The 16,855-nt window shown below is 37.0% G+C and overlaps 1 protein-coding gene across 1 annotated transcript in view; it reads right to left on the bottom strand.

The window, feature by feature from the left end:
• The window catches only part of SmydA-8 (SET and MYND domain containing, arthropod-specific, member 8), a 57,885-nt gene that overhangs the window by 31,846 nt on the left and 9,184 nt on the right, over positions 1-16,855 (bottom strand). The window contains exon 2 of the mRNA XM_069832269.1: positions 1,359-1,766. Coding sequence (XP_069688370.1) covers positions 1,359-1,766 — 408 coding nt within the window. The remainder of the gene's footprint in view (positions 1-1,358; positions 1,767-16,855) is intronic.

The following is a 16,855-nucleotide window of genomic DNA, read 5'->3' as shown; positions in this document are numbered from 1 at the left end:
AAATGTGGATATGGAGAAGAATGAAGCGTGTGAAATGGACAGACAGAATAAGAAACAAAGCTGTGTTGGAAAGAGTGGGTGAAGAAAGAATGACGCTGAAACTGATCAGGAAGAGGAAAAGGAATTGGCTGGGTCACTGGTTGAGAAGAAACTGCCTACTGAAGGATGCACTGGAAGAAATGGTGAACGGGAGAAGAGTTCGGGGCAGAAGAAGATATTAGATGATAGACGACATTAAGATATATGGATCATATGAGGAGACAAAGAGGAAGGCAGAAAATAGGAAAGACCGGAGAATGCTGGGTTTGCAGTGAACACTATGAATGAATGAATGAATGCGGGAAAAAATGAAAATGAGAGGAGAGAACGGAAAATGAGAACCAGAAAATGGGAAATAACTCAGAAAATTTACAAGTTGGGAACGAATAAAAGAAGTTGAAGGACCAGAAGAATGAAAGCAGTAATACAAATATAAGAAAGAGTTAAAACAGATGAAGAAGCAAATGAAGGACTGAAGAAGAACAAATGAGAAAAAGAAACAAGAAAGAGAAAGCGAATACGGTTGAAAGAAGAATTAAGTGGTATGAAAGGAGGGTGGAAATAAAAATGAGAAACTGGAAAATAATAAGAAAAATAGTGCTATAAAGTGGAAGAGGGAACGAAAAGGAAGTACGAAAATGGCAAAGAAAACACTACTAAGATTTAAAATCATCCTTCCTCAAGTGAGGTTGACCACTGGGATCCGGAATTAACAAACATAAAAGATAAAGGGAAATGAAACGAGCAAAATATGGATTAGATTTGTACATTAAAACAAAACTTTACGTGTTAACATATAGATGATAGTGTAGAATTTGAAGAGAGGCCTTCAGAATTTCCATTACGATCTTCTGAATCTCATAAAAGGGAATTTGAAAGGATATTACATGTAAATTTTGGTAAACAACCCCTCGCTCCAAATAGTCAGCCTGCAACATCTCAGTTGTAAAGAGGAATGCCATATTTTTCACTGAGGTATGTAAGACAAGGTACATATTTAGCTCGAAGGGGAGAATAAGGCATAGCAAGAAGAAGAGATGAAAAAGAGTAGCAAGGAAGCAGAAAAACAGTAAAAAGAGAAAGAAAACCGTCTTGCGGTTCCTTGTACTATATTTGACGTGTTACACCAGATGTTTTGCACACGGCAGCATCTGAGCACCGCAACCCCTGCGAAACACACAACTGAACACACGTTCACTTGACTTTTAATTCGTGTATTCACATGCGTTTTGTTTATGGATTTTGTGATGACAATGCATTTGGCTGGTGCTGAGGAAAAGATATCAGAACAGAAAGGAAGTGAGAAGAGTTGAGCTGACCTGGGGGTCGGCACAGCGCGGGCATGCGCACTGGAAGTGCTTGGTGAGCGCCAGGTGGTGCCGTCTGGCCGGCGTGCCCCACAGCAGCGACGTGTACGAGTTGGTGACCTCCGTGCCGGCGGGTATCGGCACCGTGGCGCGCACCACCATGACGTGGTGCCGGTCGTAGGCGTGGCGCGTGTTGGGCGTGCAGGCGTGGTTCATCATGGCCGCCAGCGGGTACAGGCCGCGCAGGCTGGGCGTAAAGCCGCTGAGGGAGCGCTCCAGTCCGGAGGGCCTCTGCGCGTGCGCCTTGGGGATCTGCGCCGTCTCGAAGGCGTTGGCGTCCATCACGCAGCACGCCAGGCGCATGAAGGCCTCCTCGTCCGCGCCCGGCCCGTCCGTCGTGTGCTTCTTCAGGATGTCAACCTGGTAATCATAGTCTTCAAAATGTTATTACCTTCTTCAAAATCCTTAGAGATAACGTGTATCAATTCATGCTTGTATTGTAGGGGATATGGTTTGGAATTGAACGGGTTACATCAGCTGCTTGTCTATGCGGAGGACGTGAATATGTTAGGATAAAATCCACAAACGATTAGGGAAAACACGGAAATTTTACTGGAAGAAAGTAAGGAGATAGGTTTGGAAATAAATCCCGAAAAGACAAAGTATATGATTATGTCTCGTGACCAGAACATAGTACGGAATGGAAATATAAAAATTGGAGATTTATCCTTTGAAGAGATGGAAAAATTCAATTATTTTGGAACAACAGTAACAAACATAAATGATACTCGGGAGGAAATTAAACGCAGAATAAATATGGGAAATGCCTGTTATTATTCAGTTGAGAAGCTTTTATCATCCAGTCTGCTGTCAAAAAATCTGAGAGTTAGAATTTATAAAACAATTATATTACCGGTTGTTCTTTATGGTTGTGAAACTTGGACTCTCACGTTGAGAGAGGAACATAGGTTAAGGGTGTTTGAGAATAAGGTGCTTAGGAAAATATTTGGGGCTAAGAGGGATGAAGTTACAGGAGAACGGAGAAAGTTACACAACGCAGAACTGCACGCATTGTATTCTTCACCTGACATAATTAGGAACATTAAATCCAGACGTTTGAGATGGGCAGGGCATGTAGCACGTATGGGCGAATCTAGAAATGCATATAGAGTGTTAGTTGGGAGGCCGGAGGGAAAAAACCTCTAGGAGGCCGAGACGTAGATGGGAAGATAATATTAAAATGGATTTGAGGGAGGTGGGATGTGATGATAGAGAATGGATTAATCTTGCTCAGGATAGGGACCAATGGCGGGCTTATGTGAGGACGGCAATGAACCTCCGGGTTCCTTAAAAGCCAGTAAGTTAGTTAGTTAGTGAGTTAGTTAGGCTATTTTAGGGGAGATGTGGGTACAGTGAGACAGGGGGAACAGTGAGACATTTTTTACTAGATGATAAATTTTGATGTTGAGATGTTGGTAACAGTGGAGTTGTATGTTGTATGAGTAAAGTAACAGTATTTTCATACTCGATTTGATTCTAGTTATAAAGGTGAGTGATGAAAAAATAGTTCGTAATTTTTCACTCTAGAAGTAAAATTTTGGCTTGTGTTTAATGACGGTTATATTGGATATACAAATGAGATATAAATATTAATGTTTTGTTACCTAATACTATGGTATTTGAGATTATGTTTGGGAAGGTTTCGTCTTTCTTGTTTTGATTTTGAAGTGATGGCGTTATTTTTAAACGAACTCTGCGTAATGGGAACAGTGAGACATGCCATTGAAGGGTACACTGAGACGTCTCACTGTTCCCATTTTCCAATGATTTGCAAAAACAAACTGTAATTATATTACATTTACCAGTAACTAACATTAAAAATGAACATACTAGTAACCAATTTAGGAACTGTGGCTTAAAATAATGGATACATTATATTTTAGTGGTTTCAAAAATAAAAAATTATTGACGAAATTTAAGAAAATGTTAAAAAAGAATGAAGAATTACGTTAAATTCTTATAATTATAAGCTTTGTTGTCACCAAAAATTCATTTCATTCTTTCCCAAAAGTTTGAAATGCCATGGAAAATTCACTTTTCCAAATGTTCCAGATGTTTCAATGGTTTCGAAGTCAGACATCAAAATAATTCTAAATAAGCCTACAGAACATGGCAAGATAAAGAGACAGCAAGCTTTCCTTTCTTTTGAAATAAATGTAAATCATTTCAATGTCCGTTAATAGACACTGTGGTGTCTCATTGTACCCTCCTGAATGGGAACAGTGAGACATTTGCATTTTTTTGACAAACACGTATTGTACATTATGTCCTTTATTAACATTTTTGTTTATGTATTATTGTACTCTATGTTTTAATGTCTATTTCTATTGCACTTGATTTTAAAAATACTTGAATTATCACTTGCATACATATGTCTTAATATTTTGTGTCTCACTGTACCCACTACTCCCCTACAGAGTGTCTCAGGAGGAAAGTAAAATACTTCCGGGTAATGTAGTTTGGATCAACCTACATCGATTTAACCCGATATACCTATGTCTAATGTCTAATGGTTGGGGAGAAATACTGGAACATCTTGCTGTTCCTTGTACAGTACTATATTTGACGCGTTACACCAGATCTTTTACATACGGCAGCATCTGAGCATCGCAACCCCTACGTAACACACGCAACTGAACACACGTTCACTTCACTTTTAATACGTGTATTCGCTATGTGAATACAGACGACGTTTTCCCATTCGAAGGGTTCCAGCTAGCTGTTGTGTTTTCCCGTATTTACCGGATGTTATCTGAAACTGGAAAGCTACCAAGTGTTGCACTGAGGTCGGAAAGAGTACCGGTACCGGTACCTGATATGAATTTACAATTCATGTAATCCATAAAAAGGGCAACCTTTGTACTGGTAATTTGTCGTGTGTAATTATTTTATTTTCTTACTGGGTTTGTACTTAATTAATGAAATAAATTTATTTTAACAAAAGAAAATGCAGCGTTTTCAATAATGTATCATATCACAGTGTTCTAAAAGGTAGAAATACGTCTATAATTCCTCCCTCCTTTCAAACGTTCGCCCATCAATAACTTCCCAACAGTTACATTTCGGACATAGGTAGGCTATATCAGGCTAAACGGTGTAGATTAACCCAAACTACATTATCCTGAAGTATGAAATGCCATTACTTTTGTTTTTGTGTTTGATATGTGAAAGTTATGCTTCTGGCATATTCTATTTAGTTCATATAGGCCTACTGCTTTTTGTAATTTTGTTTCAGTGTCTTGTATTACAATCATATCATCGGCAAATACCAGAATATTAATAATAATAATAATAATAATAACAATAATAATAATAATAATAATAATAATAATAATAATAATAATAATAATGTAGTTAAACAAATTTACCATTTTTGTAGATAGAGGTATCTCTTCTTAGCCATCGATATAAAGTAATTTGGTTACGTATTTATTTATTTTTTCGTTTATTCATTAATTCTTCGAATAACGAAGTTATTATTTATTTCTTTATTACAGACTCTAGTTAATCGTCTGAAGACGAGGTTATGTGCTCTGTAATCTATTTATTTCCTATAAAACCAATACACTCGTGCGTTATTTATAAAAAATAACAAATAGGCATATTTATATTTCTCACTGAAACTTCTGTTCTTGCTTTCTTTTTGGTTCGTATTACAAATTTTGACAATAATAAAACCAATGCCTCACATCAGTCTAGCAACCGATGTTCACTTTTTATTCATTCATGTACTATAGCGTCACTTGTGAAATCCAAAGATGCTTGTTACCGATCTAATAACTAGTGGCCCGTTAAATGTCTCTTTTGCAACCCGACAATCCACTAACTTTAAAAGTCCACTAACTAATGGAAGAATACATTATTTATAGTCTGTTTTCTTGCAACACGTGCTAACTGGCATGCCTTTACATCCCGCACGTGATCTACAATACTTAGTTTCTCACAGCACCCTAGACCATAGAGGAGATATTCAAAATGCCCACCTCCTTTCTCAATACAGGCCGCATATCGACGTCTCATGGCCCCACGAAGAAGGTCCCAATCCTAGTGTGTTTCGTACGGTCTTACAACCTGCTACAGTTCCACTGCAGTGTGTAGCCACATCTACCACCGGAAACGAATACACGATTGCTTTTAAATGGCCTCGAATATATAAATGCAATGGGTTTAAATCAGATGACCGTGGAGGCCAGGCAATTGGTCCACCTCTACGGATCCACCGACCAGGGTACCTTCGATTCAAGTACCTGAGGACAATGGTAGTAAAGTATACGGGAGCACCATAATTCATTTAGTGTGTTTGTTGACGAATGTTCAGTAGGCCAAGAAAGCAGACAATTTGTTTTGCAGAAAGCATCTGTACGCCGGCTCAGTTCTCGAACATCAATGCTGTTGACTTTAGATTAGGTGAACTGTTACTATAAATGTTGCCTCTTTAGTAAGAGAGATGATAAGAACGCAGGTATACCTTATTTTATTTCAAGGAGTGCAGTTCGGTTTTCAAATAAGCCACCGAACTGCACTCCTTGAAATAAAATAAGGTATATTGACGGGTATGGAAAGAAAACGGCCAATTGTGGATTCAGTACAAGTTATATATAATGTGTTTTTCATACGGATTTAACATTGCCAAAAGAAACCCATGTATAAAAACAATGAAGAAATAACTTAATCAGTGGACTATGTTTAGAAATTAGCAGGCTTTGACAAAATTTGTAGAACAAAGGAACGTGACCTATGGTTACTAAGTGAAAGCTTGATGTTATCTTGTTTTATAAATTGTCAAAGCCTGCTCATTTCTAAACATGGCCTACTGATTAAGTTGTTATTTTCTCCATTATTTTTATACATAGGTTTCTTATGGTAATGTTAAACCTCGTATGTCCAGATAGGACAGGGATAATACACACACACACACAACACACACACACACACACACACACACACACAGAGGGCTATTCAAACAAAGGAGCAGATTTTAAATATTAATTTCTTCCAAACTACAAAAGATAGAAACACAATTCCAACGTTCCTGGACAGACGAAAATTTAAATTTTGAACAGTCCGAGTAGAAGTTCCAATTACGGCCGCATTGGCGCTGTTGATTGCAGTGTTAAGGCCAATGTCAGGCATAGTGGGGATAAAAACACGGTCTTTTACGTAACCCCACAGATAAAAATCACAAAGAGTGAGGTCTGGAGACCTGGGAGGCCACCGGCGATGAAGTTGATCTTCTCCTCCTCTTCTAATCCAACGTCCTGGAATGGTGTCATTCAGGTAACGTCGGACGTGGTTAGAGAAATGAGGCGAGGCACCATCTTGCATGAAAATGAAGTCATCTGAATCATCTTCAAGTTGAAGAAATAATCAGTTTTGAATCATGTCTAGATAGGTTATTCCTGTCACAGTTTTCTCTATGAAGAAGAAAGGTCCATAAACTTTGTTTACAGATATGGCACAGAAGAAGTTAATCTTAGGGTGAATCTCTTTCATGTTCAATAACTGACATAGGATTTTCACTTGCCCAAATTCTAACGTTATGGCGATTAACTTTACCGGAAAGATGAAAAGTGGATTCATCGGAAAAGATTAATCGTTCTGAAAAATTGTCTTCTTCCATATAATCTAGCATGCTAATGCACAATTCGTACCTTTTGTTGTAGTCGTCAGGATGCAATGCTTTCTAATAACTGCAATTTTTACGCTGGTCTCTCTCCAGACCTCACTGCTTGTGATCCTTCTTTTTGAATAGCCCTGTATGTATGTATGTATGTATGTATGTATGTATGTATGTATGTATGTATGTATGTATGTATGTATGTATGTATGTATGTATGTATGTATATATATATATATATATATATATATATATTGTAAATTTATTTCAACTCAACAACAATGTAATTTATTGTCACAACAATAACTATTCAGTCTCTACAATTTAATTTCAACAATGGGATTTGCTCTCCGCACAGCAACACAGCGTTCGTAATTGCACTCCACAGACGACAATGACAATTTACTTGGACTATTACGAACAACAATGAACTGTTAATCTTAACTAATATTTACAAAGCACTATTTACAAATCAGAACTGTCAGTTCTCAGTTCACAGTTCTTCTAGCTCAGTCACTCGAGTTCACAGTATCTCGAACCACAGACCTTCGTAGACAGTCCACTGTACTCGAACTCAGGTCCCTCCAAATGCGGTCCACTGCACTCGAACTCAGGTCCCTCCAACTGCGGTCCACTGCACTCGAACTCAGGCCTTCGGATGCTGACACAGTTGCGGACGCACACTCGAGTCGAACTCCGGTACACAAGACTGGCTTGCTTGCTCTGGCTTACTCACTGAATGGCTGAATAAACTGAAAACTGCTCAAGTTCGCTCGCGTTTCTTCTTTTATAGCAAAATCATAGTTGCGAGAAATTTCTACGGGTGTGCAGAGACAGCTCTCTCGAATTATCTGGATATCTCCACTTCGACGGACTTCTGGAAGAGTCGGGAGGGTCCGTCCCCCCTTCACTCCGCACGTAGCAGTTGCGCGCACACTCTCCCCTCGTCGCGTTGACGTAATACACCCCTCTGCCCTTCAGCATGCAGATACAGCGTTTCGTCGGACGCGTGTTTGAACCCCGTTGCAGCTGTCACAACATATATATATATATAGTAAATGAGGTAAAATAAGGAAAAGGTGCTAATATATTATCTTCAATATGCAAAGTAAAAAATGCACTTATAGCTGTGTTTAAGTGTTGTATAGTTAGGCTTTTCCATCATCAGTTTTTTCATTCCGAACAGAATTAACGAAGTCGGTGAAACTAAAATACTAGGCCTATGCTGTGCTTATTTGTTTATGTGAAATATGCGACTGCATTCCGTGAATAGTTTTCTGGTACGCACTGTGCACGCATTGGAAAGTTCAGGGATCCCCATACAGATGGAGCTGGCAGCGTGTTATTAGAAACGTGTCGAGTTCTGTAATTGCATTAAATCAGCTAATTTTATTTCTTCCTCTTATTTCTGTGGGTGTGTCAAGACGCTGAAATATAACTCTGGTACACAGCTCGCATTTATCCATTTTTATTTATAACTCGACTTTGAAGTTGGCTATTTTTACTCCAGGAAATCGGATATCACTAAATCAACATTACAATGCCAAAACATGCCTCACGGCTTTCAGCTCAGAATCTTACCAGTAAAATGGAATCGACCGTATGCTCAACTTGCAGTGTCAGTTAGGGTAAATTGGATGAATAAAATACTAAAAACTGAATGCAGTATTTTTAAAGGTTTTTAAAAAATAAATTATGGTTTATTTAATGACGCTCGTAACTGCCGAGGTTATATCAGCGTCCCCGGTGTGCAGGAATTTTGTCCCGCAGGAGTTCTTTTACATGCCGGTAATTCTACTGACATGATCCTATCGCATTTAAGGGGAGAGGAAGGTATTTTTTAGTGAAAAATGAGTAAATTAAAAAAAAAATCTTTAAAATACCCTGTGATATGTTTGGAATGCATAGCATAACATTTTCTGGGTATTTGTGCCCTTATCGAATGTTCAGTCGCCATTTTTAAACTTCCTGCGTTATGGATTTTTAAATCAATCGCCCACTTTTATTGTTGTTTCCGGTAAATTAAATTTTCAGTTTTTTTTTTCTTTAAAATACCCTTTGATATGTGTGGAATGCATTGCATAACATTTTGTGGGTATTTGTGCCCTTATCGGATGTTCAGACGTCATTTTTAAACTTCCTGCGCTATGGATTTTTAAATCAAACGCCCGCTTTTATCGGTTTCCAATAACTTCATTTTTTTTTTTTTGCTACATTGCCAGACAAATATGGATATAATTTCTGAACTATTAAAGATACATGCATGAAATTTAGAACACACGTTCTTTAGACTATTAGGAAACTTTTCTCTGTAACAGAATTTTGTTAATTGATTTCATTTAAAAAATACGTCCGTTTGTTTGCAAGAAAGGAAATCAGAAAATTGTTATTAAATTTTAATTGTTTATTTTAAAAACGTAGGGACAAATATCAAAATTCTGTTACAGACAGTTTATAGAACATGCTTTTTCAAATACATTGCAAAAAAATGTTTGAATCAATCTTTAAAAACGGTTTAGATATATCGGTTTTAGTACAATCCTGCATTGGGTATATTTTTTTCAAATTTGGGCCCCCAAATAATTTTTTTTTAAATATTTATTCACCGGTATTATCACCTTCATCTCATTCAGACGCTAAATAACCTAGATGTTGATACAGCGTCGTAAAATAACCGAATAAAAAATGTATGTGTGTATGTATGTATGTATATATGGCTAAAAAATCAAAATATTCGAAATATATCTGGCTTTATTTGAACTTATAAGATATGATTAGCAAATTTATACTAAGTTTTCAGATAAGTATATAGGGCCTATATACACAATGAATAAAAAAGTTATTTGCACAAATTTCGCGCAATCTAATTTTATTATTAATGCCGAAACAGAAGTGTTGTTAGATGATTTTTTTTTATTTTAGTAGGTTATTTTACGACGCTTTATCACCATCTAAGGTTATTTAGCGTCTGAATAAGATGAAGATGATAATGCCGGTGAAATGAGTCCGGGGTCCAGCACTGAAAGTTACCCAGCATTTGCTCATATTGGGTTGAGGGAAAACACCGGAAAAATCTCAACCAGGTAACTTGCCTCGACCGGGATTCGAACCCGGGCCACCTGGTTTCACGGCCATGTTAGATGAACTAGGCCTATAATTCCATTAATGATTTCGCCTCAAATAAGTTGTATGCAAATTTTTTAAATTGCAACTCGCATTGATGGACAGACCTACAAGATTTGGCAACTTCACACGCGGATTTTCGGCGACTGGCCCCATTCTGGACAGAACATACATACATACACTCATTTAACATGACTGAAGCCACGTTTATTAGAGTTAAAAACAGACGTACCAGAGAGTTGTAAATTGTTTAACGTTTATACCAGCGACAGTACTGCCTCAGTACAACTGTATATGAAAAGTAGAAGGAATCTATTCATTTCGGAGAGAAAACCGCGTGAAGATAGGGCGTGGAGGTATCCAGGGATCTGTACAAATATGTGGGGGAAGGAAACAGCAGAAATTTATAGCGAAAACAAATGAAGCTGACGAAGCGACGAGCACCAGATAGCGTATGTTTTACAGATTGCTTAGTTACGTGGGTCTGAAGCTGTCTAAACTGGGGACAGCTGGATCTCACATCTTAGACCTGTAACGTTTGAGTCTACATAAAAATATTAAAATAACTATAACGATAATTAAATTAAATTTTAATATAGTAATTTAAATGAATAATTAAATAGTACATTATGTAACGAGCCTATAATGGTAGTAATTAAGACGCGAGTATGTTTATGAAACGAGCGCAAGCGAGTTTCATAATTTTCATACGAGCGTCTTAATTGCCATTATAGTCAAGTTTCATACGACTTTTTATGCTCGACCATATTTCTAATTTGAAATTATTCATAAGTATTCATGTTATTCTTATCTGACTGGGGAGCGGAACTGACCTTGTGCAATATCTCGTAAATTGTGAGATGTGCGCAGACGCGAAAGTATTGATTTTTTTTTCGAGAAACAAATGTCATTGACTTTGATATAATGTAGAGAGTAAAATAAACTTTAATCTTGATATAATCTTGAAATTGATTTAGACATTGAAAAACGAGATGATAAATTGAATTTATTTGAGTATTATTTACAATTAACGCTAATTATTATAGTAACAGAACATAACCTTCTGCGACAGTATTGGATTTCCAGCCTCCGTGACGTTTCGCTAGTTGTCTTTCGATTGCATATCCGAGAATAATCGATACTTGCGCTTTCATATTGCTACAATGGTGTTTTCTGATTGGTGGAACACCTGATCTTTAATCAATAGGTGTACTTTAATGAGGTCCATTAAAGGGCTCCTACCACGTGTATAATTACTACATTTCGGCATGGTCGAGCATAAAATATATTATTATTATTATTATTATTATTATTATTATCGTCATCATCATCATCATCATCATATAAAAGCACTTATGCATATATGTATTGTAAAAGGTATAGGGTAGAATGTTATTCCTAAATTTATAATGTTTTTAATTTTACCACAAAGTGTTATATTAAGAACTTAATCGAAATTAATAAATCAATATCATGCCAGTGTTTCAAAAAAGAATTCAGTGTGAAATAAATACATTTACTTAATTATATAGTGGAATAATTTTTACATAGTTTAAACCTCTTTTAAATCTTATGTACGTGAAAATAAACATTTCATTCATGCTGCTAAAAATTCTTCCAAATGCAGATATGAATCTTTATGTTTCCTTCATTCCTTTGAAATCTCATAAAAATAGCAAGATAAATTTGCATACGGTAGGCCATGTAACTAAACACAACATTAGTAACGTAAACAGAAAAATAAGCAAAATAAATCGACAATGAAACACATTTTTAAATTTCTGAACTTAAAATCATTCATCACAGATTTCCTCAATGAAAGATAAAGAATTAAATCCTTAGGGCCATATTCATAGACATTCTTAGCGCGGGCTTCCGGTGGATGATCAGCGAACTAACGTTTTTTGTATTCATAAACCAGTGTTAGCGGTATGATATGATATGAATCCTGTACAAGTAATCAGTCGATAGCCGAGGCTAGTTTAGCACGCTCGTAGCGCGGGCTAGCGAAATGTCTAAAAATAATAAAAAGCCGCCCTAAATGAGGGTTCGAATAGATCGGCCTACTAATCAATTCATAAAGAATAATCATTAAAACCAATTGTGTGACAATTTGAAAGAAAACATTAAGATAAATGATACGAAAACATAGGAAATCATTTACAATAAAAGTTTGTTGGGTACAAATGATTACTAATAGCAGCCTTAATGACTATTGGTTATGAGGTTATGAGAACAGAATGAGTAATTAATACGTACACCTAAGTTAAAAAATATCACAATCAAGAGATATGTAAATGATGCAAAAATATAATAAAACAGAAAGTGTAAAGAATAAGCCAAGAATCTATGACAATATAGTTCACAGATTAAAGAGAATACAAGAGAGTTGTTGCTGGTTCACTTGACAGTGTATTCCCATAGATTAAAGATTCGAACTATGTATTGCGGAACCCGAGGAAAGTCACAAAAAACGCAAGTGATAATTTTTATTTATTGGTGTGACCCAATATTTTGGGTTTGTCCTTCGACACAGAATAGCTCACAATAAAATTTAAAATGAAAAATTATATAAACAGGTTTCAGACAAAAGTGAATAAGACATAAGAAAAAAAATAGAACCTAGTACAATTTAAATTGAGTGTACACCATAAAGGTGCTGACGAAATATCGCTACAGAAAATTTTATTATGGTGGTGACGATGGCATCGTGAAGATCTCTCGTCAGCTTGTATTTTTCCCTCCACTTTACAAAGGCTTTCGGAATGGTGCCTCTCGCTCCGAAGAAGAGACCGGTAACTGTGATTTTTTCTATGTTGTATTTCGCTGATAGGTACTGAATCGTGGGCTCGTAGATTTTCTTTTTCTCTTCGTTCACTTCAGATGGTTGAGTGGCTGATATTTCAAATCTGATCGTAGGATCAATTATTTCGGCTGCCTGTTAATTCCTATTTAAAGCTATGATATCGATCCTACGATTGCTTCCACCATCAGCAATACAATGAACTTCCTCGTGAACGTCTAGATTTTTGGATCGAAGTGCATCTGCGATCATAGAACGTATGGTGTTGTGACGTTTTATTCTGAGTACTTCTCCCTGTGGGCAACTCCCAAGCACATGTGGTAAAGTTTCATACTCACTGCAGTGCCTACAGTAGGTTGTGCCTGTAGAGCGTCCAGAGAGAGAACGTACTGGTGCCACCATCGCAATCATTTTTAGCATTTCTCTCCATTGAGAACTTGATAATTCGTCATACTTGAAGATCCACGAATTGGCTGCAGGTACTTCTTCAAACAAAACAACTCCTTTTCCTTTCTGGGGGTATTCACACCAGGTTTTAAATTCACGGTGCCGAAGATGTTGCGAAGTGTTTCACGGATCCTGTAGCCTCATCTATGCTGAATGCACAGTCTGAATATTTAATATTACAAAAACTGCCCTCCCCCACTGAGGGTAGCCCTTACGGACTCAGTATATCCTAAAAAAATAATATACGTATGTAATCATAGATATTAAATTAAAAAAGGGAAACAAAAAAAGGACGTGAAAAATTACAATTGCTATTAATGTGGTACCATGTGATTAATTAGGATTTGGCAGGATTTTTTTAAACACAATTATCACAATGTCATCCCTCAGAGATGTTGGCAGAGCAAACTGCCGTCGAAATTCTTCGAAAAAAAGCTGGTATAGTCCCTCGAGCACCTATGAGCAAGCCGAATACCTCAACGTGAATTAAGGCATATTTCAGCTTGAAATAGTTGACTGTAGGCTCATAGATCGACTTCTTCTCAATGTGGACCTCGGCTGACTGATGACATTCTACTTCAAAACGTATCGTGGGGTCCACAATGATGCCCTGTTTAGTGTCAGCATTGTACGCTAAAATATCTACTCGTCTCGTTGACCCATTTTCAGCTAGACAGGAGATTTCTTCTTCTGCTATCAAGCCCTTATTTCTTAACCCATGAAAGACTAGCGTCTAAATTTTCATACGAAAAATGTGTAATATTTAATTGGTATTTTCGCGCCGCATTTTATATTTTTTTAACTTACGGATGTTGATTTGGTATGTTTAACCATTCCACCATTTGATTATAGTAGTGTCTTCCGCGTGAGTTGGTGCAAAATGGCTGCCAAAGCCTATAAACAAGATGATGTCGCAGAAAAATTACCAATATCGTGCTGTCGGTAAGTTTATTGTTTAGTTTTCCTTTTACACATTTGTTGAAGTTTTATTGATTGTTGATTCATAAAGCGTATTGATGTAGCTACATCTGTACAACAATGACTTTTATATTTATGCTAATTTTAACCTTCAAAACAAAACGTGAACGTGAATGTCGCAAAATTCATACGTTAGGCTTTCGTAGTATCAAGTAATGAATATTCCTTCCAGGACACGCAATCTTACTGTTGAAGAAATTCTAACAACTTTAGAAGAAAAAGACGATGAAATTCAGAAGGCAGAGACTATTGACTTGGTTATTCTTCCTCCTGACAATGAAAATGACACGGACATAGATGAAATTCCTGAAGAAGATCTAGAAGTGAATATAAACGATCCCCATTTTCTTGGACCTGGTGTCTTGGGTCGTGGCGCAGAAGTTCGGATCGTTACTCATGAAAAGGAAAAAGTTAGTTTGGAACTTAATTCTTCGTCCACTGCTGCATCACTAGAAAAGACAGCCATTGCAACACCTGAAGCCCCATCAGCAAGTGCAACAAAGAGAAAATCTTCTGATGGTGTTGCTTATTCGAAGAAAGAAAAGAGAGTTATGGAGAAGCATTGGGATAGTATAACTTTAAAACCAGAGACAGCCGAAGATACCAAATTCAAAATAAAATATTCAAGTGATAATCCCCTGGAAATTCTTGAAACCATTGTTGGGAATGGCATGCAGCCTTTGCAAGTCTTTCAGCTTTTCTGGAAACCAGAGTTCATAAGTCATATCTGCAAAGAAAGCAAAAAATATGCACAGTACAAATATGGAGACAACAGTTACACTGTTGATATTGACGAAATGTATAAGATGCTAGGCATTTTATTGCTCTCAGGATATGCTAAAGTGCCAAACAGAAAAATGTATTGGGAAACACAGAGTGACGTCAACAATGCTGCTGTGTCTAATTGCATTTCAGTGATAACTGTGAAAATGCAAATGCTGGGAGTATCCACAAAATACAGCCTTTACTTAGGTACATCAGTGAGCAGTGTGAGGAATGTGCTAAACCCCTGCCTTCTGTTTATTCCTTCGATGAGGCCATGGAACCATATTACGGACGACACCATCTAAAACAGTTTATCAGAGGAAAACCTATTAGATTTGGGTTCAAGTTCTGGTGTCTGAATAAACCCAATGGATACTGTGTTCGTCTCAAACTGTACGAAGGCCGCGAAGAAAGAGATCCAGGCATGACTCTGGGTAGTTCTATTACGAAACAAATGATCGAAGGATTTGTGCCACCTCGAAGTCAAGTATTTATTGACAATTATTTCAATTCGATTCCACTACTGGAAAACATGACTAGGAAAGAAATCAATGTGACTGGTACAATAAGAGCAGATAGGACTCAAAAAGCACCGCTAAAGGATTTGAAGAAATCTGCCAGGGGTTCCTTTCATTCTATACGAGATCCAGCCAGCAACATCACTCTCGTGCGTTGGAATGACAACAGTCAAGTAACCATGGCTACCAATAGAACTGACAGTCTTGTTACAGGACTCACCAAGTGTTCAAGATATAGTGCATCTTCCAAAAACAGAATAAACATGCCTCAGACGAGTTTGGTAAATGAGTACAACACAGGTATGGGAGGCGTGGACTTATATGACCAATTCAGGGGTGCCTACCGTATTGGTATCCGGTCTAAAAAATGGTATTGGCCTATTGTGCGATTCTGTCTTAACGCTGCTGTAGTAAATGGATGGCTTTTGTACAGGCATGTGCAGCGCGGGATACCTTTACTTGAATTTTTGAGAAGAATAACTATACCCTTGCTTGCAGCACTAACAGTATCACGACCCAGAACTGTGAATCCTCAGCGTAGTTCTGGTGTCCTCTCTGAAGTACGCTTTGATGGTAAAGAAAACTGGCCAGGTAAAAGTCCTACTCAAAGAAGATGTGCACGCTGCCACAAAGCTGTAACACATATTTGCACAAAATGCAACGTTGCCTTACACATTGAATGCTTCATGCTCTACCACACTAAGTCATGAGTATGTTGACTCTCATGTATTTACTCTAGAGAATGTATTGTCGTTGATACATAACTTACGTATGTCAATAAATGTAGTAAAAAAGTTTCAATAAAATCAAAGTTACTTGTACAATGTTATGTAAAATTTAGTAAAATATGGAAAAAGGTAGATGGATATGCATCAACTGATTACAAATTACGAAAAACTGTTAAATTGACACATTTTTGTGCGTTTAATAAAATGGCAAAATATAATTTCTACTTCAAAGTCTCTGAATGTATCTTCAAGAACCTAGCGTATGAAAATTTAGACGTCTCTGAAAGTATTCCTCAGAGCCTAGCGTATGAAAATTTAGACGCCATTAAAAAATGACTTAGGACATAAATTATCAAATTTTTAGTACATAAGTGTGTTAATTATATAAACAGGATAAACATAAATCAGATTTATTAATTTTTTATTATAAATTACATATGCAGTCTCTGAGGGGTGCGGTATGAAAAAAA

The sequence above is a fragment of the Periplaneta americana genome, chromosome 8 (genome assembly GCF_040183065.1).
Source record: "Periplaneta americana isolate PAMFEO1 chromosome 8, P.americana_PAMFEO1_priV1, whole genome shotgun sequence".
Taxonomy (NCBI): domain Eukaryota; kingdom Metazoa; phylum Arthropoda; class Insecta; order Blattodea; family Blattidae; genus Periplaneta; species Periplaneta americana.
This window is presented reverse-complemented; position numbering and strand designations above follow the sequence as displayed.